This window comes from Mesoplodon bidens, assembly GCF_964165515.1.
Source record: "Mesoplodon bidens genome assembly, chromosome: Y".
NCBI classification, from domain to species: Eukaryota; Metazoa; Chordata; class Mammalia; order Artiodactyla; family Ziphiidae; genus Mesoplodon; species Mesoplodon bidens.
Window position 1 is genome coordinate 46,844,002 of NC_138180.1, and position 22,444 is coordinate 46,866,445.

Here is a 22,444-nt window from a genome sequence, read left to right on the forward strand (position 1 = left end):
TAAGTTCATATCCTAAATTCATTCATTTAATAGCAGTAATATAACTTCCAGTATTTCTCTACACTCTTAACATTTAACCCCCACACTCTACACACACACACACACACACACACAAATGAAATAGTGCATATCTAGGAAAAGCCCCAACCACCTACCTTTAAACTTGATTCATAGTCTGTGTTCACTTTGAACATAAGCCCAAGTCGTAAATGAATTTCCTTGGCTCGACAAAAGCTGGGATCAACATAAAGCACCTCTTGAAATGCTTTAATTGCCCTTGAAGAATACAGACATAAGAAACTGTAAGATTAACTGTATTTGCTTTGGAAGTACAAAAAATACAATGGTTATACGACTTTAAAACAAATTATAACTTTATAAAAACACTATGAATGTAAAAAAGTAACTTTAACTTCCTCAAATTATTTAGCAATATTTAATAGTATTTTCAATGTAAATAAACAGTTTAAAATTCTCTGAATCAACTTAGAGAAGAAGACAGTAAGAAAGCTTTTAAAATGGCAAAAAGGTAAGAGTGTTAACCTTGGTTCTATACTGCTCCATATAAATCCACTGTTAGAAGCCTTACTTTTACCTACCACATTTTGGTTTACATTCAGCTTGGAACCTATTTTAAGTATGACGTGATTTAGACAGGGGTTAATATTTATCTTTTCTATATGGGATTCCTACTGTACAGAAAGCAGTGCCACCTCTATCATAAATCAAGGACCCGTGTTTACAGGACTGCTTCCGACTTCTCTAATCTACTTCAGCCTTCATTTGCCTACTTTTGTCCTAATTCTATTCTGTCTTGATTATTGTCTTTTTAACAGGTCCTTATTATCAGTGTAGAAAATCCAGATATGCTGGATATACTCTGAATATATTTAAGTGCTTAGAAGAGACAGAAAAAAAAGAAAAAAGTCTATTTTGAATTTCAATTATTCTATACTCTAAAAACCTCAGAGGTCACTATTTAGGACTGTAAATGTTTCCAAAGTCAATTCTCTTTTTATTATAGAAAGATGCAGATAACAGTCATATCACAATTTAGTACCAAGCAACACACCACATGTCTTTAGTAAGTTACTTCAGTTAAGATCCTACTTGTCAAATGCTGTGGTTATACACACATTTACTGCAAAAACAAGTATTCTGAAAGGAAGATTTTCTCTGGGAAATATAGAGATATCCTTTACAGATGAGTTATTTAAATTTAAAATCATCTTTCACACAACTAACTTAACACTGTCACACACATATCAAGCAATTAATATTTTCAATCTATAGACGTATCTCCTTCCTGATTTTACATTCCTATCTTCAATCTAAGGGGGCTCAAAAGTTATAACTACATGAAAACTGGTCAATGTGAGTCACACTTCTCTGTATCTAAAATGTACAGTTCTTTGTTCCCAGCCTTATATTGGATTTCACCTAAATTTGTTCTGGCTAGCTGAAATGACTGTATCTATTTGCACAACAACTGCAAATAATGATTTTTAAATATCCACTTTTCCATCTTGACATAAGGCAAAGTACAATAAATTATTCCATTTAGAAAAACTTATAACCTTATTTCTAAATGCATCTCCCTACAAACTTTATAACTCCTATTACTGGTTTCTGTAACCATCTGTCCTCTTCCCATTTGTAAGTGATCACAAGTCCATGACCCAATGCCAGTGATACTTTTGTTCAAAAAAAAAATAAGAAAGAAAATCTTTCTTTTCTCTAAGTATGGAATATGCTTTAAATTATTAGACTAGAGTCCTGAACATGAGGCCTGCTTCCACTACTAAATAGTTCAAGTAACACTAAATAAAAATGAACACATCTTATTTCCCCCATCAACAAAATTTTAAAATTAAAACAAAATGATCTCTAAGAACTTTTCTAGTTCCAAAAGTTCAGAATAGTGAGTTCTGTGAATAGGATTTTCAGGAAATTCACAGGGACCTTAAAATTGTCCTCATTTAAGACAAAAGGTAAGTTGACTTGAGTTTAAAATCTCTCAAAGAAATACACAGTTCATAAAATGAAGGTGTAACATCTATAACCTACAAGTTCATGTAACAAACAATGCAGTACTTCTGAACATGGCATAAACAATTTCCCAAAAAGCCAAGGAGTAAGAAAAATAATATACACGAAAAGTCATACAACTAAAAGCTGAATATTCATTCACATTTGGGAAACCATATCACATACTGGTCAGTGTATACTTAAGGACTGTATTATCATTCAGAATGACCTACAGGACATGGTTGCAAACACTGGTGGTGTACTCACTCGCCTTCCTTTGAATTCTCATAGCACTTAAATGAAAAAAAAAAAAGGACAAGACCAAAAAAAGTTTCCTGTACTTTACTGTTTACAAAATCTTACACATTACTATAATTGTTAATCCTCAACACTGAAGGAGGTATCATTATTCTTATTGTGGGAAATTGAGAGTTTATAATCAAGTTACTAGTTACTGGGTATCACAAGATGTTTGCAAATGTGCTGAGTGGAGGGAATGAGGGCTGAACTTGATTTGAACCTACAAAGGTAATACACAACTAATGAAATGAGAGTTTACTGACATTTAAATATTTTATGTGTTTCTCCTACATACACACACACACACACACACACACAAAGTGGGAAAACATCTGATGTAAGTCAACTTACCAGTGAAATGCATTGAAATAGAAGTAAACCAAACCAAGGCCATATAAAAAGGCAGCATTCTGTTTAAAAAAAAAAAAAAAAAAAAAAAAAAAAAAAAAAAAAAAGTGCCATTTAAAAGCTTTTATGTCTACTTTATGTTATTAAGTAGAAACATAATACATAAAATGTTCTTTAGTTCTAAAAATTCTATCCTATCTTACAATATGATTAAAAGAAACAATGAAGTCATGAGCCAACACGTAATGCAGAAGCCAAACAACTTGGAGAAATATTTTCAGTTCCTTTTAATCAAGCCCACAATGAAAATAATTTTTTTAACTCCTACAATTTCTGTGAAACCACAAAGTTCCCAAATAGCCAAAGCAATCCAGAGAATGAAGAACAAAGGTGAAGGTATCACATTTCCTGACATCAAACTATAATACAAAGCTACACTATGAAAAACAGTATGGTAACTGGTATAAAAATATTAGCATGCAGACCAATGGAACAGAATAAAGAGACCAGAATTAAACCCCCACTTTTATGGTCAACTAATGTTTCACAGGGAGCCAAGAATGCCCAACTGTAAGAGGACAGACTCTTCACCTCTTTAAAAATGATGCTGGGGAAAATGGATAAGCCCATGCAAAATACTACAATTGTAGTCCTATCTTACTCATAAATGTTAACTCAAAATGGATCAAAGATTTAAACATAAGGTCTGACACCATGAAATTTCCTGGAAGAAAATACAGAAAAGAAGCTCTCCCTGACCTTGGTCTTGGCAATGTTTTTTGGGTATGACATAAAAAACACAAATAGCAAAATCAGAAGTCAACAAATAGGACTACGTCAAACTTGAAAACTTCTACAAAGCAAAAGAAACAATTAAAAACATGAAAAGACATCCTACAGAAAAGGAGAAATTTTCCAGATGTCATAAAGAACATTGAAGATTCATGGAAAGAGCTCAAAACATTAACAGGAGTTTGGAAGAAACTGATTCTAACCCTCATGGATGGATTTGAGGAGTTAAAGTCTTCAGTTCAGGAAATACCTGCAGATGAGTTGGAAATAGCAATAGAACCAGAATTTAGAAGAGCCTAAAGATGTGACTGAATTGTTGTAATTCATGATAAAACTTGAACAGATGAGAAGTTGCTCCTTATGCCTGAACAAAAAAAAAGCTGTTTCTTGACATGGAGACTACTCTGGTGAAAATGCTGTGAAGACTGCTGAAATAACAAAAAAGGATTTAAGATATTACATAAACTTAGTTGATAAAGCACTGGCAGAGTCTGAGAAAACTGACTGCAATTTTGAAAGTTCTACTGTGGGTAAAACATCATGCTATCAAACAGCATTACATATTACTGAGAAACTCCTTGTGAAAGGAAAGAGTCAATCAATGTAGCAAACTTCATTGTGGAGTTACTTTAAAAAACTGCCACACACATCCTAACTTCAGCAACCATCACCCTGATTGGCTAGCAGCCATCAACATCAAGGTAAGACCCTTGACCCTCCACCAACAAGAGGATTATGACTCACTGAAAGCTCAGATAATTTTCAGCAACTAAGCATTTTTATTTTTTTATTTTACTGTTAAACTATTTACCTTTATTTGATTTTATTTTTTGCTACACTGAATTGATTTATTTTATTTTCATTGAAGTATAGTTGATTTACAGTGTAAGTATTTTTAAATAAAGGTATGTACATTGTTTTTTTAGACATGATGTTACTGCACACTCAATAAGACTACGGTACAGTGTAAATTCAACTTTTTTTAAGCATTAGGAAACAAAAAAATTAGTGTGACTCAATTTACTGCAGTATTTGCTTGATTGCAGTGGTCTAGGTGAACCCCTAATATCTCCAAAATATGCCTAGTCTGTATCAGTGTCTATCACAAACCCTAATTAATAAATTATAGGGCTTCCCTGGTGGCACGTGGTTAAGACCGCCTGCCAATGCAGGGGACACGGGTTCAAGCCCTAGTCCTGGAAGATCCCACATGCCACGGAGCAACTAAACCCGTGCGCCACAACCACTGAGACCGTAATCTAGAGCACGTAAGCCACAACTGCTGAGCCCGCACGTGCCTAGAGCCCGTGCTCCGCAACAAGAGAAGCCACCTCAATGAGAAGCCCGCACATCACAACGAAGAGTAGCCCCTGCTCACCGCAACTAGAGAAAGCCAGAGCACAGCAACAAAGACCCAATGCAGCCAAAAATAAATAAGTAAAATAAACGTGTTTTTTTTAACGCCTTAAAAAAAAAGAAATTATAGTTTCATGTAGTTTACCATCAACCTATATACAATGTGTATTAACGGGGCGGGGAACGGGGCGGGGAACATGGCTGGGACTCTGTGCTTTCACTGCCAAAGGCCCAGATTCAATCCCTGATCGGGCAGCTAAGAACCTGCAAGATACATGGCTCAGCTAGAAGAGAAAAAAAATAATAAAGTGGCTGAATGTCACCAAGATGAAGGGATAGGAGGGCTGCTGGCTTTTCCTACTGTTAGCATCAGAGCACATATAAAACCACAAGGATTAACTCCCTGAGCAAAATCCACAAACTGAGCATCTCCTACACACTGGGCAATAGAAAAAATTGAAATGGGTGGGAAAGGCTAAGACACACTCCCAAAATAAGCCCCACTCCCTCAATAAGCCCCACTCCCACCACACCCCTTCTTAAAATCCTGAGATAACCTCCAACTCCAAGCTTCTCCCTGGGGAGCAAAAACAAAGCGTTTGGACCACACATCTAGTGCCCCAGTTTTTAAGGCTGCCACCCCAAGGATCACCTAGCTCTGAGAATCAATGGAGTTTGACAATTATGTATCCCTTGGGATCTCTGTGAACAAGGAAGTATCTGTTACACAAACACACAAGTACTACCTGTGGCACACCTACTCTCAAGATAAATTTCTTAAGGAAAAAGAGAAAGACACCAAGAGAATTTGCTAACTTTTCAAAGAAATGGGAAAACAATGATGTATTTGTAAGTATATATACTGTAGCTAAGATCAGGAAACTATGGTACAGCATCCAAACTGGACTGACGGTCTTTTTAATGCATAGTTGCAGGGCTAACAACAGTTTTTATATTTTTACAAGTTTATTTTTTAAAAAAAAGAAGAAGAGGAAGAGGGGACTTCCCTGGTGGTGCAGTGGTTAAGAATCCGTCTGCCAATGAAGGGGACATGGACTCGAGCCCTGGTCTGGGAAGATCCCACATGCCATAGAGCAACTAAGCCCGTGTGCCACAACTACTGAACCTGTGCTCTAGAGCTCGTGAGCCACAACTACTGAGCCCATGTGAGACAACTACTGAAGACTGCATGTCTAGAGTCTGTGCTCCACAAGGAGAGAAGCCACTGCAATAAGAAGCCCGCGCACCACAACGACGAGTAGCCCCCACTTGCTGCAACTAGAGAAAGCCCACGCACAGCAATGAAGACCCAACGCAGCCAAAAATTAATTAATTAACTTTTTTAAAAAAAGAAGAGTACCTCACAGAAATGAAACGTGGCCAATTAAACCTAAAATTTAGTCAAGTCCATTAAAAAACTTTGCCAAACTCCATAATCACAACTCTTGAACTTCAGTTCTTTATACAATATGTATAATGGTGGCAAGGAAAACCTATCAAATTGTCTGCTAATATGTAGATGCAATGAAAACAAAGACATTTTTAAAAAGAGTAAAATTAATTCATATTGGAATAAGATTTGTACATTACACTTGAAAGGGTAAAATACTGTCATACTTAAGGGATCTCCAAAAAAACAGAACTTTATGATATAAGAGAAAGATCAGGGCAGGAGGGTAGTGGGGGTGACTTGTAAAGGAATTGATCAGCAAGCACTTTAATTGATCATAATTGTTTACCTGGTGATACAAAAGCTTCATTCCTGAAGGGTATATTTACTACTTCTGTCTGGATTGTTTTCCCAGTTTCCCTTAATTACAAGCAGCAGTAGTACTAAGAGATGCCCTGAGGAATTTCCTATATATGGCCATTGTGCAGTCCCTCTACCTTATGGCCATTATGCAACAGTAGTCCAATTTCCCCTTTCTACTTGTCAGAATGAATCACCACAGCCAGAAAAGAAACTCTTTTCTTTGCCTGTTGATTCCAATTGAGGCATAAGGAGTCCAAATTACCAGGAAGCACTCTTAACTTTCAGTTTAATGGAATCATCAGGGTGTCTACTGGTGAAAGCATTCCTCCCTTTGAAACTAACACCTCATCTCTTTCCCAGGAAAGCATAAGGTCATGGGGAAAGGAAGCTAAATTTGCGAGCAGGTCACTAAGGGTAACAGTAAGTGGTGCTGAGGTGACATCACCAAGATGGCAACACAGGTTGTTCCCAACTTCAGTCCCCCTCACTAGAAGACCAACTAGCAAATACTCTGGAAAACACTATGAAAATCCCAGAACATGGGGCTAAGACTGAAGCACATCCCTGGACCTCAAACACCAAGAGGATGTCTTAGAAGGGTAAGAGGAACACCTATACTCTGACTACACTGCCCCTCTCCTAAGCTAGCACAGCAACATACCAAGAGGGATCTATCAGGCCTATGGTTTCTCCCGTGGGCAAAGGAGAGTCCAAGGTGGATATCCAGCCACCCCAGCATTATGAGTAACATCCAGACCATGCACTGAAGTCTTGCCTCTTGGGGATGGCGAGAACACTATGCACTGCTTAACCAGTGGGGATCAGAATATGACTGAGGCGTAGGGCTTAATAGCACTTAAACCGTGGTAGAACAAGTTTCCCTTGCAGAAATGTCAAGTAGAGAGCCCAGAAAATAACTCTTATTTTGCAGAGCCACTCCAATGGCCACACTTGAAGAGTGAACTCAGCACACAGTTATGCCTGATTCAAGATCCAAACAATTACCTTACCAGCTTTGAAGACTTTTTTTACCACCAGGCTGAGGCAGGGCTAATTCACAGAATGCCCTGCTCCATCCCCTAGTCCCAACCATCAGCAAACCCAACCTCATAATCTGGGAAACTGCACAGCCCATCCTACAACAGTACTTACAACAGCACTTGAGCAAAGAGGCCAGCAAGTAACCGTGCACTACTAAAAAGAGCTGGTGGCTCCAACTGGCCAAGGCACTTGGGGCACAGTTTTACCAGATTAAAGTCCCTAGCCAGCAAGCCATACCAGCCCTGTCTGAGCAGAAAGGCAGATTCATAGTTCCACTTACTGCTCAGTACAGCCCTAGTCTCATCTAATCATGAATTCTAACCACAATTTTTAGGAAGATGCGTCACCCATCTTACAAGCCGCTTAGGACGGCACCTGAGCACAGAACTCACCCAAAAGCACTGCGCATCTGGATAACCAACGCAGCAGTCCTGTCTGGCCAAGGAAGTTGGTGGGCAGCTCTGTCAGATTAGGGTGCCCAACCATCAAGCCCTACGGCCAAGGAAACCATGCAGGGAAGCAAATTCACAGACCCAACCAAAAACTGAGTACAGGACCATGTCCCACACTATTGATAAGCCTGACCAGAGAATCCAGGCAACCAAGGAGCCCATTCTACAGCAACACATGTGCAGAAAACCAAGCGAGCACTCCTATCCAACGGTTCACAGACAGAGAGTGACCTCTTGACCTCAGAGCTTAGGCAATGTCTCAACACACACAAAAAAACCTCATAACAAGCTTCACCTGCCCAAGAAGGCTGTAAACTGACCTGTCTATAATCCCAAGCTGAGCTAACTGGTGAACTGCCACTGACAAAGAAAACCAGATAAATCTGGAAAAGGAGACCATCACTCAAATGTGCAAATGTGCAAGGTATAAAGATTATGAAGAATCAGGTAAAATTGACACCACCAAAGGAAACCATTAAAACTTCAATAACTGATCCAAAAGAACCAGAGACTGTGAACTGTATGACAAAAGAATTCAGAATAATCCTCTTACAGAAGTTTATTAAACTAAAAGAACACACAGAAAGACAACTAAATGAAACTAGGAAAGCAATAATGAAGAAAACAAAAAATTCAAGAAAGAAATTATTTTTTAAGGATCTTCTAATGAAAAATACACTGGTTGAACTAAAGAACTAAATAGAGAATTTCACCATCAGACTCAACCAAGCAGAAAACAGAATCTGTTAACCAGATGACTGTCATTTTGAAATTATCCAGCTGGAGGAGTAAAAAAGAAAAGTAAATGAAAATAAAGTGAAAAAAGCCAAGAGGACTTATGAGACATCATCTAAAGGAAACAATATTCACATTTTGTGAATGCCAGAAACAGAAAACAAAAAGAAAAGGCGAGAAAAGTACATGTAAAAGAAAAATAGCCCAAAACCTCCCATATCTTGGGGGAGAAATGGATATCCTAATTGCTTAGGTCCAAAAGACTCCATGGGTTGAACTCAAAAGAATCACACCAACACACATTACAACTGTTAAAGTCGAAGACAAAAAAGAATTCTGAAAACAGCATGAGAAAAGTGATACATCATAAACAAGACTATAAGCAGATGTATTATCAAAATCTTGGCAGGCCAGAAGAGAATGGAATAATATATTCAAAATACTTAAAGAAAAACTGTCAAGCAAGAATACTACACGCAAAAATACTCTACCTGGGGGGAGGGAGAGAAACTGTCCCTTAGAAACAAAATAATACTCAAATAATGAGATAATTTCCCCAATCAAACAAAAACTAATAAAGCTCATCAACACTACCTTACCAGAAATCCTAAAGGGAATTTTTAAGAGGAAATAAAAGGATGGTATTTAACACTGTAAAAACATATGGGTATATTTTAAAACTCACTAGTAAAGGTAAATATGTAGTCAAAATCCATTTATCTAACATTGTAATGGTGGTATGTAACTAATTTATAAGTCTAATTTTAAGTTAAAAAACAATGACTAGGGAATTCCTGGCAGTCCAGTGGTTAGGACTTGGCACTTTCACTGCCGGAGCCTGGGTTCGATCCCTACTTGGGGAACTAAGATCCTGCAAGCTGTGTGGTATGACCAAAACAACAACAAAACACAATGACTATAAAAATTTATTATTGGATATACAACCTAAAAATATGTAAAGTAACATCATCAACTTAAAACTTTAATGGGATAAGTGAAAGTGAAAAGTTTATATTGCTATTAAAGTTGTTATCAGTTAAAATAGAATGTTACAAATAAAAAATACTTTAAGACTCATGGTAAACACAAAGGAAAAATTTGTAGCAGTTATGTAAAAGATTGTCATAAAGGAATCCAAGCATATCAGAAGAAAAATTTATCAAATTGCAAAGGCCAACAGCAACATTGGAAAAAAAGGAATAAAGAAACTACAAAACATCAGAAAACATTAAAATGGAATTAATAAGTCTCACCTATCAATAATTACTTTATGTGGAAATGATTAAATTCTCGAATCAAAAGACAATAAATGATTAACAAGCAAGCAAACCAAGATCCAATGACATACTGCCTAGAAGAATCTCAAGGGATAAAAAGAAATATTTCTATGGCAACCAAAAGAAAGCAGCAGTAGCTATTTTTACATCAGACAAAACAGATTTTACACTAAAATTGGAGCAACTAATATATTAAGCAAATCCCAAAAGACTTAATAGTAGAAATAAACATCAATACAAGTTAGAAACTTTAGTACCCTACTCTCAACAGCATTTAGATCATCCAGACAGAGACTCCATAGAGAAACAGTGAATGTGAACAACTGTATAAGCCAAATGAAAAAAATCCCATCCAACAAAGGCACAATATATATTTTTTTCTAAAGCACCTATGGAACATTTTCTAGGATAAATCACATACTAGGGAACAAACAATTCTTTAACAAATTTAAGAACACTAAAGTCATACCAAGTTATCTTTTCAGAACACAATGGTATAAAGTCAGTAACAGGAAGAAAACAAAAAATTCACAAGTGCATGGAAACTAAACACCACACTCCAAAACAACCAATGACTCAAAGAAGAAATTAAACGATAAATTTAGGGACTTCCCTGGTGGTCCAGTGGTAAAGAATCCGCCTTACAATGCAGGGGACGTGGGTTTGATCCCTGCTAGGGTAACTAAGATCCCACATACCACAGGTCAACTAAGCCCATGCACCACAACTACTGAGCTCGCACACCTCCACCAGAGAGCCTGCGTGCTGCAAACTACAGAGCCCACGCACTCTGGAACCCATGCACCACAACTACAGAGCCCACGTGCCCTGCAGCCCCGGGCGCCACAACTAGAGAGAAGCCCACGCCCTGCAACAAAAGATCCTGCATGCCTCAACTACGACCCGATGCAACCAAAAAAATATAAAAATAAAATATAAAATAAAAATTTTTTTAAAAGAGAAACTTAAAAGGATCTTGAGACAACAAAAACACACATACAACATATAAAAAACTTGACACTGGAAAAGTAGTTCTAAGACATAAATTTATAGTTAATAAAGAAGTCTCACATTGAGATGAAAGAAGAATCTCAAACAACTTATTTCACCCTTTAAGGAAACAGAAAAATATCAACAACCTCAGTCCAAAGTTAGGAGAAGAATGAGAATAATGAAGATTAGAGCACAGATAAATACAATCTTCCAAGACTGAACCAGGAACACATTAAAAATCTGAATAGACCAATAATAAGTATGGAAATTTAATTGGTAATAAAAAAATATGCCAAGACAGAAAACCCAGAAACAGACTCCTCCATTAGTGAAGTCAACCAAAGATTTAAATTAATACCAACTCTTCTCAAACTCTTCCAAAAACCTGAAGATGAAAAAATACTTCCAATCTGATTTTATGAATAACCCTGATACCAAAGCCAGAGGCTACTACCAGTAAAAGGAAACTATAGACTAAAATCCATGGTTGAATATAAATACAAAATTCTGAACAAGGTATCAGCAAACTGATTTCAACAACACATTAAAAGAATTATACACCATGCTCAAGTGGGATTTGACTGTGGGATGCGATGCTGATTCAACATATGCAAATCAATAAATGTGACATACCACATTCATAGAAGCAAAGAATAAAATCATATGATCAACTAAGCTGATGCAGAAATATAATTTGACAAAATTCAACATCCACTCATGATGAAAACTCAAAAACTGGATACAGAGGGAACATACGTCAACGTAATAAAGGCCATATATGGCATAACAAGACCTAACATCATACTCAACAGCGAAATGTTGAAAGCTTCTCCTCTAAGATTAGGAAAAGCGTCTATTCAACTCAAGTACTGAAAATCCTACCTAGAATATTCAAGTAAGAAAAAAAAAAGGATGCAAATCAGAAAGGAAAATATAAAATACTCCCTGTTTGCAAATGACTTGATCTTATACATAGGAAGTCCTAAAAAAACTCCACCAAAAGAAAGAAAAAAATTAATGAATTCAGTAAAGATGCAGCACACAAGATCAACTGCAGATTTCAGTTGTTTTATACCTAAACAATTAGCTGTTAAAGAAAACAACTACATTCATAATAGTATCAAAGACAATTTAAAAACTTAAGAATAAATTTAACCAACGAGCTGAAAAATCTATATTCTGAAAACATACAAATTTCATGAAAGAAACTGAAAAAGACACAAATTAAAGGAAAGATATCCATTTTCATACAAAGAATATGTTAAAATGTCCACACTACCCAAATCTTCTACAGATTCCTTTCAATCCTTATCAAGATTCAAGTGGCATTTTTTTACATTAATAGAATCAATCATAAAATTCATATGAAACCACAAAAGACCCTGAATCACCAACACTATCCAAAAATAGAAGAACAAAGCTGGAGATACCAACTTTCCTGATTTCAATCTATATTACAAAACTACAGTAATCAATGAACATGGTACTGGCATAAAACAGATACATAGACTCATGAAACAGTTAACAGCCCAGAAATAAACCCATGCATATATGGTCAGGTAATATAATTTGACAAGGGAGCCATGAATCCTCAATGGAGAAAAAACATAACTTTTTAATAAGTGGTCCTAAGTAAATTAGAATTTACACACAAAACAATGAACACTAGAACACTATCCTACACCATTCACAAAAACAAAGGAACAGATTAAAGATTAAAACAAAGATCTGAAACCATGAGACTCCTAGATGAAAACACAGGGGAAAAACTCCAAGACAGCTGTCTTGGCAATGCTTTTTTGGGTATGATACCTAAGGCACAAGCAACAAAAAATAAAGAAATAAGACTACATCAAACAAACAAACAAAAAGCCTCTCCATAACAGAAATGATCAACAAAATGAAAAGGAAGTGGAAGAAAATTTTTGCAAACCACACGTGATAAGAGGCTAATATACAAAATATACAAGGAACTCATATAACTCAACAGCAAAAATCCCCAAATACTCCAATTTCAGAAGAAGATAGTCAAATGACAAACAGGTACATGAAAAGGTGTTCAACATCACTACTCATCAGGGAAATGCAAATCAAAACCACAGTGAGATATCACCTCAAACCTGGGAAAATAACTATTGTTTAAAAAAAAAAAAACGAAGAGATAAGTACTAGTAAGGATATAGATAAAAGGGCACTCTTGTACACTGTTGCTGGGGATGTATAATCACTATGGTAAACAGCATGGAAGATCCTCAAAATTTTAAATACAACTACACCATGACCAACAATTCCACTTCTGGGTACACAGTCAAAGGAAACAAAATGATTACCCGAGAAAATATCTGCTACCCAAGTTTTCATTATACCATTATTTACAACAACCAAGATATGGAAATAACCTAAGTGTCCATGGACAGATGAAAAGAATGTGATACATACACACAGACACACACAATCGAATACTATTCAGCCATAAAAAAAGAAGAAAACTGGACTTCCTTGGTGGCGCAGTGAATAAGAATCCGGATGCCAATGCAGGAGACACGGGTTTGAGCCCTGATCCAGGAAGATCCCACATGCCGTGGAGCAACTAAGCCCGTGTGCCACAACTACTGAGCCCGCATGCCACAACTACTGAGCCCTCACGAGCCTAGAGCCCATGTTCCACAACAAGAGAAGCCATGGCAATGAGAAGCCCGCCCACCGCAAGGAAGAGTAGCCCCTGCTCGCCACAACCAGAGAAAGCCCACGTACAGCAACAAAGACCCCACACAGCCAAAAGTAAACAAATAAAATAATTTTTTAAAGGTTATTAAAAAAAAAGAAGAAGAAAACTTTCCAATTTGCTACAACATGGATGGATCTTGAAGTCATTATGTTAGGTGAAACAATTCACACAGAGAAAAACACATATTGCATGACCTCACTTACAAGTGGAATTTTTTTAAACAAGCTCACAGAAACAGAACAAACAGGTGGGTGTTTGCCAAAGGAGAGGGAAAGTACGTGAAGGCAGTAAAAAGATACAAACTTCCAATAATAAAGTAAGTAAATTCTAGGTATGTAATTCCTATAATCAACAATTCTGTAGTATATATTTGAATGTCACTGAGAAATTAGATGTTAAAACTTCTCACAGAAAAAAACTGTAGCTATATAAGGTAAACACAGACATGTATGTGTATATATATGTATATGTGAAATATATCAAATCATTATGTTGGGGGACTTCCCTCATGGTCCAGTGTCTAAGACTCCACGCTCTCAATGCAGGGGGTAGGGGTTCCATCCCTGCTCAGGGAACTAGATCCCACATGCCCCAGCTAAGAATTCTAATGCCACAAATAAAGATCCCACGTGCTGCAACAACAACAACAAAAAGATCCCCCAATGCTGCAACTAAATATGCCACATGCCACAATGAAGGTCCCATGTGCCACAACTAAGACCCAACGCAGCCAAATAATATATTTTTTTAAATTATGTTGTACACCATAAATTTATACAATGTTACATGTCTATTCCACTAATAACAAAGTGCTGTTCTTTCCAATGTAATCAATTTATCATCAGATAGCTTGCTGATCTTTCCAGAAAATGGTGCCATACGCGGAACTCAGTGCTGATCTCTGCTGCTCACAAACAGGACACTCAGTGGTGGCCATACACAGAACAGCCTTGGTGAATGAAATCCATGTTGCTGAGACCGTGCAAAGCCTCTATGGTTGCCACTGTGTCCACATTATTCATTAGCCCTCTGGGTGATGACAGGGTTGGCCAGGAAAAGAGGCTGACTGTTATTCACATAACCAGTCATTATATCCACTTGATTATTAAAATGATCCTCAGCTGATGTGACCTTCTGGCAAGTATTTCACATGTAACACAAATACCTTTATGATTTTTCCCTCATTCAGAGAGGTACAAATAGCTTTTCCCCAAATTTTCTTCAGAACAATTTTCAACCATCCTCCTTCCACGTCCCTGACCATCTAGTCAAACCACTGGACACAGCAAATGAATCGCTATATAGTTGCACAAATGACTGTTACTTCTTCCAAGGAAAGTGTACTGTCAGGTGCACTGGAAGGATTGTTATACGGGTATTCCATGAATCATTCCAGAATTTGGCCGATGCCCTCGTTTTCCAGTTATTAAGACATATGCATAGAAATAACTTTCCTTATCAAATGAACTCTAATCAGAACTTTAAGTCACAGTTATTATTTCACTTTAATTCTTCTTAGAAAGTGTTTATAATCAGCTAGAGGCAGGAATGCTTTGTGGTAGCATCCAGGAGTAAGTTTGAGACCATGTCTCAAGTGTATTTCCAAAAGTAAGGAAGAAGATAATGGAGTCATAAAACTGCTAACCCAAGAAAAAGCAGAACAAGAATTAATTTCATGGCTTTGAATAAATTGATTAAGACCATTATAATTTCTGATTAATTTATTTGAAACACTGTTGGTGTTTTAATGTTTGTATTCAAGATTTAAGAAAATCTTTTTCTCTTAATCTATGTATAATTAAGTAAACTTGTAAAGTAATTCTTTGTGAACAAAGATACAATAGTTACTTTTTCTCCCTACCTGCTCTTCTACAATTTGAAAACTGAGTATTCTTATTTTTAATGAGAATATAATTATTTGTATAAATTCAAAACGAATCTCTTTTCCTTGTAAAGGACTCTACTGGAAACACTGATTATAACACCAAGGCTCTGACTAGAATGTCTGAGAATGGTATGTGCACTGAATCACATATGATCCAAGAGCTTGAAGGAACTAAGGAGCCACTGCTTACAAAGCTACAGTTGGAAAAACTGGCCTGAAGCTGCCTAATAGAGTTCCATACCTTATCAGAGAAGTAAGGAAGGTCACTTCCTGGTAGGCCCATGAACCTTAGGATATTTCAGGAACACAAGACAAGGGAATTCAACCAAACCTCTACATTGCAGGCAAAATGTAGTGGTGAGTTCCTGGCTTGACTCCCTAGACATAAGAGGCTTTTAAAAGTCTAGTCTGAAATTTCTTATGAAAAGTTCCAAGAAGAAAAGACATGTGTGACCAGTTACTATTCTTGCCACCTCTATGTTAATAAGGAGGCAAAGCCAAAAATAAATAAATAAATTTATTTTTTTAATAAATTTATTTTTAAAAAATAAATGTGTGGAGCTTCCCTGGTGGCACAGTATCCCCAATGCAGGGGACACAGGTTCATGTCCCGGTCCAGGAAGATCCCACATGCCGCGGAGCGGCTGGGCCCATGAGCCATGGCCGCTGAGCCTGCACGTCTGGAGCCTGTGCTCCGCAATGGGAGAGGCCACAACGGTGAGAGGCCCACGTACCGCAAAAAAAAAAAAAAGTCTGTTGTTTATAAAAAAAAATAATCAAGCAAAATTTAATGAAACTACTAATTCTGTAAACAAATTATTCTGACCTTGATTCTCTGATAAAATAGATGGTGAAAAAAAATATGTTTACAATAGAAAACTATAATGTAACCTTTGGATTCAGTCTTGCATATTTACCAGTCCTTGACAAATATTGAATTCCTCCAATTTACACCTCTCTAAATTGGTGCTTCCAAATTTTCTCCATTCTGACTTGTAAAAATTACGAACTGAAACAGCCTTTTACCCAGAGCCCTGAAAGCTGATGCTATAAACTTCAAGAATATTACCATAACAGATCATTAATGAACAAACTTCATGCCTACTACTGACTGGTCCTCTCATAAAGTTTGTCATCACAACTCAAACCAGTAATTCTATGTATTGCCCCTGTTGTCCACACTCTACCATCTACTGATGCTTTGAGCCCATCAACTACAAATCTTGAAAAACTGTCCTCTGGAATCAGAAATTGGGTTTTTAACATTTATTCTTTGTTTTTCTGTTATTTTCACATAAATTTGCCCCTCCTTAAATGCTTGCTGCCTATCCCTGAACTTCTATTATCATTACTCAACAGACTATTCAGTTGGTCCTAAATGTACAAAAGGCTATAGAACAAGAAATGAACTAACATTGTTCTAAGAAAGAAAAATGTCTCTTCACTCCTTTAAACAATAGTGGGAACTAACAACCAAACTATAGGTCAGATTCCTGAACCTGTTCCTAAGCACATCTGCACATTTCCTTCTAAAATTGCAAGAACGACATTAAGTGGGTTTGGCAAAAGTGCCTCATCCTCTGTATGTGAAACACACAGTATCTAATCGTGGTTCCTCATCCTCCGCTACTCACCTTGATGAGGATGGCTTAGCACAAACTGCCTTGTTATTTCTTTTAGTAATTTTCCAAAGGCTGACCCTTACAGGGCTCCTTGGCAATAAATTCCTAGTTGCTCAGGCTGTATTCAGAACTGACCCCGGTTCTACGTTGAATATCATTTCCCCAACTGCAACAGTACTGAAAAACAATGTTTTTCTACTTTCTTATCCTCCTTTGAAAAACTAACAAACAACAACTACAAAAACACCAGCAAGGCAACTCCCTTGCTTGCCTGATGAGTCACAGGCATAAAAATGAAATGAAAAAAGGCTATTTAATAATCTTAGTGTCCCCTTCAAGGGAATCATTATTTTTGTCTCCTTGTGGAAGAATTCCTTCCTCTGGAACAAACACCTCTCAGTCATTCTAGCATGAAGTTGTGAGTACAAAAAGCAAAAATGCTGCTATTGGATAACCAGGGTAATAGTGGGTGCCACTCCCAATTCCACTGTCTTGATTGCTGGACCCATGAATGCTAGCTATTAGAAAAACACCACCAATTCAGAGCATTATAAATCTCTTGGTGCCACATAACTTGCACTGTAACTGAGTCTTCAAAAGGCCCTTTCACTTCTCTATCAAGCCAGCTGCTGTTTCAGGATAATGGGGAACATGGTTAACGTCAATGAATTTCATAACATGGGAGTCCATTACTGTATTTCTTTTCCTGTGAAGTTAGTTCCTTACTCTGAAGCAATTCTATGTAGATTACCACAATATTAGATAAGGCATTCTGTAAATCCAGGGATGTCAGTTTTGACAAAAGCACTGTCTGTCTGCAGGGAAGGCAAATTGGTATGCCAGCAAATTTCTATTCCAGTGTCGATAAAATACTGACTCTTTCATGATGGAAGCAGTCCACTGTCATCAACCTGGCACTGAGAAGCTACACGAACACCTTAGGAAATGATGCCATATCAGGAATTGAACGTTATTGTCTGTTGCTGACAGACTGGGTACTGGCATTGGTGAGTAAAAGCCCATGGTGCTGATCCCATGCAACACTTTGTCTCTGCCTCCATTAAAATTCTGTCATGTGCCTGTTGGACAATGACAGATGTGGCTGGGGAAAGAGCCTGTGCTATGCGCTTTCCATTAAGTGTACCAACGTATGTAGGAATGCCAGAAAAGAGAAAAGACCAAAAAAAAGTATTTCAATAGTAAACAGCTAAAAACTTCCCAAATTTCAGAAAAAACTTTATCTGTAAATCAGTAAGCACAACTAAACTCAAGTAGAATAAACGAAAAGACATTCAGAAACAGATCACAGTAGAAAATGTTGAAGATCAAACACAAGGAGAAAATTCTGAAAGCAGCAAGAGAAAAAAACTCTGTTACAAAACAAAACAGAAAACCAATCAGATTAAGCTGATTTCTCCTCAGATACTATGATGGTGAAAGGCAGTGGGCTAGAGTAATCAAAGTGCTCAAAGAAAACAAACTGCCAACCAAGAATCTTCTATCCTAGCAGAGTTTTCAACTATGAAAGCTAAATATTTGTAGATTATAAAAGAGAGAGAAAGAATCCACTTCAAACACACCCGCCATACAATAAATATTACAACAAATTCTAGTGAAGTTCTTTAGGCTTAGAACAAGTGTCCATGTCAGCTTTTCAAAGCCAAACAACGGGGGTAGGGGGAGGGTAGTTTAACATCTAATTATACAGGTATGGGACACAGCAGACTGCATACGTATTTCTTTTCTTTCCTTCCTTCTAACTGATTTAAAAACCAGCTCTCCATATAATTGTATTATTATGCCAATTAATATATAGTAATATAACTTAATGATAGAACAAATGAGTTAAGCTGGGAACAAAGCTATAATGGACTACAGAAAAGACTCAAGATGGTCAAGCAGATATACAAGAACAAATGAAGACACACAGATATGGGAATTTAAGAGGCTAAAATACAAAAGCCAAACATGAAATCTTTTCTTCTTAAACCTCAACAAATTACATAAACTAATATTATAACAACATACTACTACATAGTTCATACACACATAGGTAACAATGTTAACTGTTGAAGGTGCAACAAATAAAAGAACGCAAGTACATAATGTCATATTAAGAGTATCATTTCTATATCTCATAAGAACTAGTTTAGTATAAATCAAAGTAAAGTCATATAACTTGATATTTACATGGTAAGCACTAGGGCAACCATTAAGAAAATAACTCAAAAACATATAATGAAAAAACCTGAAGAAATTAAATTAATTTTAAAAATCTGCTTCATGCAGTAAAGCAAGAATAGAAAAAGAGACATACAAAAGAAGTACAATGGCAGATGTATATACAATATTTAAATAATAACATTAGACAAAATTGGATTAAATAATCAATGCACAAATTATCAGACTGGATAAAATTAAAAGATCCAACTGTATGCTGTCTTCAGGAGACATACTTTAGATTGAAAAACACAGACTGTAAATAAAAAGATGAAAAGCAATGAATCATGAAAACACTGATTATAAAAATTCTGGGGACTTCACTGGTGATCCAGTGGTAAAGAATCCGCCTTCCAACGCAGGGGACACGGATTCAATCCCTGGTCATGGAATGAAGATCCCACATGCCACGGGGCAACTAAGCCCTCACACCATAACTACTGAGCTCCTGCACCTCACCTAGGGAGCCTGCGTGCCGCAAACTACAGAGCCCATGCGCTTTGGAACCCACACACCACAACTACAGAGCCCACGCGCCCTGGAGCCTGCGCACCACAACCAGAGAAGAAAAAATCCACACACCACAACTAGAGAGAAGCCCCCCGCTGCAACAAAGAGCCTGAGCGCCTCAACAAAAGATCGTGTGTGCCTCAACGAACATCCCACGTGCAGCAATTAAGACTCAGAGCCAAAAATAAAATTAAACAAATAAATAAAAATTCTGGAATGGCTATACTACTACCAAACAAAATTCTTCAAAACCAAAAGAACATTAGTAGAAATAAAGCAGGACAATAAAAATAATTATGTGACATGGAGATGTTGGCTAACGCTACAGTTTCAAATGCTTTGTGTATAAACGTATCACATCAACACACTATATACAACTTAAACAAATAGTGATACATGCACAGGTCAATTATGTCTCTATAAAGTTGGAAGAAAAATTTAAATAAAATAATTTATCCATCAAAAATACATAGCAGCTCTGATACATGCACCCAACAAAACATAAGACACAAAACCTATAAAAATGACCCCCAAAATAAGCAATTAATCAGCAACTGGAGGCTTAATCTTATATTCAATATAGATGGAACCACCAGAGAGAAAGAACACAAAGAGGGAATACATAGCTTAAACAAAACTTTAACCCACCAAACTTAACAAATATTTAGAGAATACTTCAAATAAAAACAGAATATATATATTCCTCTCATGCACATTAAACATTCTCCAAGATAGAACAAATATTATGCTGCAAAATAAATCTGAGTAAAAGATGAATTGAAATAATATGAAGTATGTTGTTTGAACAAAACAAAATGAAATTTTAAAAAATATTACCAGAAAAAAATGTGGAAATTAAAGAATACATTCCTGGGCTTCCCTGGTGGCGCAGTGGTCGAGAATCTGCCTGCTAATGCAGGGGACACGGGTTCAAGCCCTGGTCTGGGAGGATCCCACATGTCACGGAGCAACTAGGCCCATGAGCCACAACTACTGAGCCTGCGCGTCTGGAGCCTGTGCTCTGCAACAAGAGAGGCCGCGACAGTGAGAGGCCCGTGCGCCATGATGAAGAGTGGACCCTCCTTGCCACACTAGAGAAAGCCCTCGCACAGAAACGAAGACCCAACACAGCAAAAATAAATTAATTAATTAATAAACTCCTACCAACAACATCTTAAAAAAAAAAAGAATACATTCCTGAATAATCAGTAAGTCAAACTAAGAATTAAATTCTCAATAGACACAAAAAAGAAATTTGACCAAACACATCACCTTTCCATGATTAAAAAAACATAACTGAATAAAATTAGAAAGAAACTTCAACTTGATAAAAGATAGCTAAGAGGGCTTCCCTGGTAGTGCAGTAGTTAAGAGAATCCACCTGCCAATGCCAGGGGACATGGGTTCGAGCCCTGGTCCAGGAAGATCCCACATGCAGTGGAACAACTAAGCCCATGCGCCACAACTACTGAGCCTGCAGTCTAGAGCCCGTAAGCCTCAACTACTGAGGCTCGCAAGCCTAAAGTCCCTGATCCACAACAAGAGAAGCCACCGCAATCAGAAGGCCCGCACACTGCAACGAGAGAGTAGCCCCTGCTCGCCGCAACTAGAGAAAGCACATGCACAGCAACGAAGACCCAATGCAGCCTAAAATAAATAAATAAATGCTTTAAAAAATAGAAATAAGTGTCAACAAGTGATGGACGTCCCTGATGACCCAGTGGTTGGGAGTCTGCTTCCCAATGCAGGGGACACAGGTTCGATCCCTAGTCGGGGAACTAAGATCCCACATTCTGCAGGGCAACTAAGCCTGCATCCTGGAACTACTGAGCCCACACACTCTGGAGCCCACATGCCGCAACTAGGGAGCCCACGTGCTGTGACTACAGAGCCCACAGGCTCTGGAGCCCACGTTCCACAACCAAAGAAAAGCCCACACACCATAACAAAAGATCCCGCATGCCACAACTAAGACCTGACACAGCCAATAAATAAATAAATAAATATTTTTTAAAAAAATTAAAAGTAAAGTGAAATTATGAAAATAATTCTATTTATAATAAAATATGGTTCAACTATATGTTATCCACAAGACAAAATTTACATTCAAAGATACAAGTAGTTTAAAAGAAATAGGTTGTAATGTGTGGTACCAACACAAAAACAGGCATAAAAGATCAACAGAACAGAAAGTTTAGAAAAAAACTGTTTTCTGTTTCTTTGAACAGAAAGTCTAGAAATAAACCAACAGATTTGTGGCAAAGACTGGTGACAACAATGTCAAGATCATCCAGTTGGGGAAAGAATTATCTTTTCAACAATCACTGCTAGGACAACTACATACCCACATGCAAAACAATAAAGTTGAAACCTTACCTTACACCACACACAAAAAAAATTATCT

At 37.1% G+C, this 22,444-nt stretch overlaps 1 protein-coding gene across 6 annotated transcripts in view; it reads right to left on the reverse strand.

The window, feature by feature from the left end:
• The window catches only part of LOC308609628 (lysine-specific demethylase 6A-like), a 185,527-nt gene that overhangs the window by 111,129 nt on the left and 51,954 nt on the right, over positions 1–22,444 (reverse strand). For 5 of the 6 annotated variants that reach the window (XM_081223360.1, XM_081223362.1, XM_081223359.1 and 2 more), the window contains exons 5-6: positions 2,680–2,738; positions 156–276 (exon numbers count right to left, since the gene is read on the reverse strand). In XM_081223360.1, coding sequence (XP_081079486.1) covers positions 156–276; positions 2,680–2,738 — 180 coding nt within the window. The remainder of the gene's footprint in view (positions 1–155; positions 277–2,679; positions 2,739–22,444) is intronic. The other variant, XM_081223361.1, reaches the window with a different exon arrangement.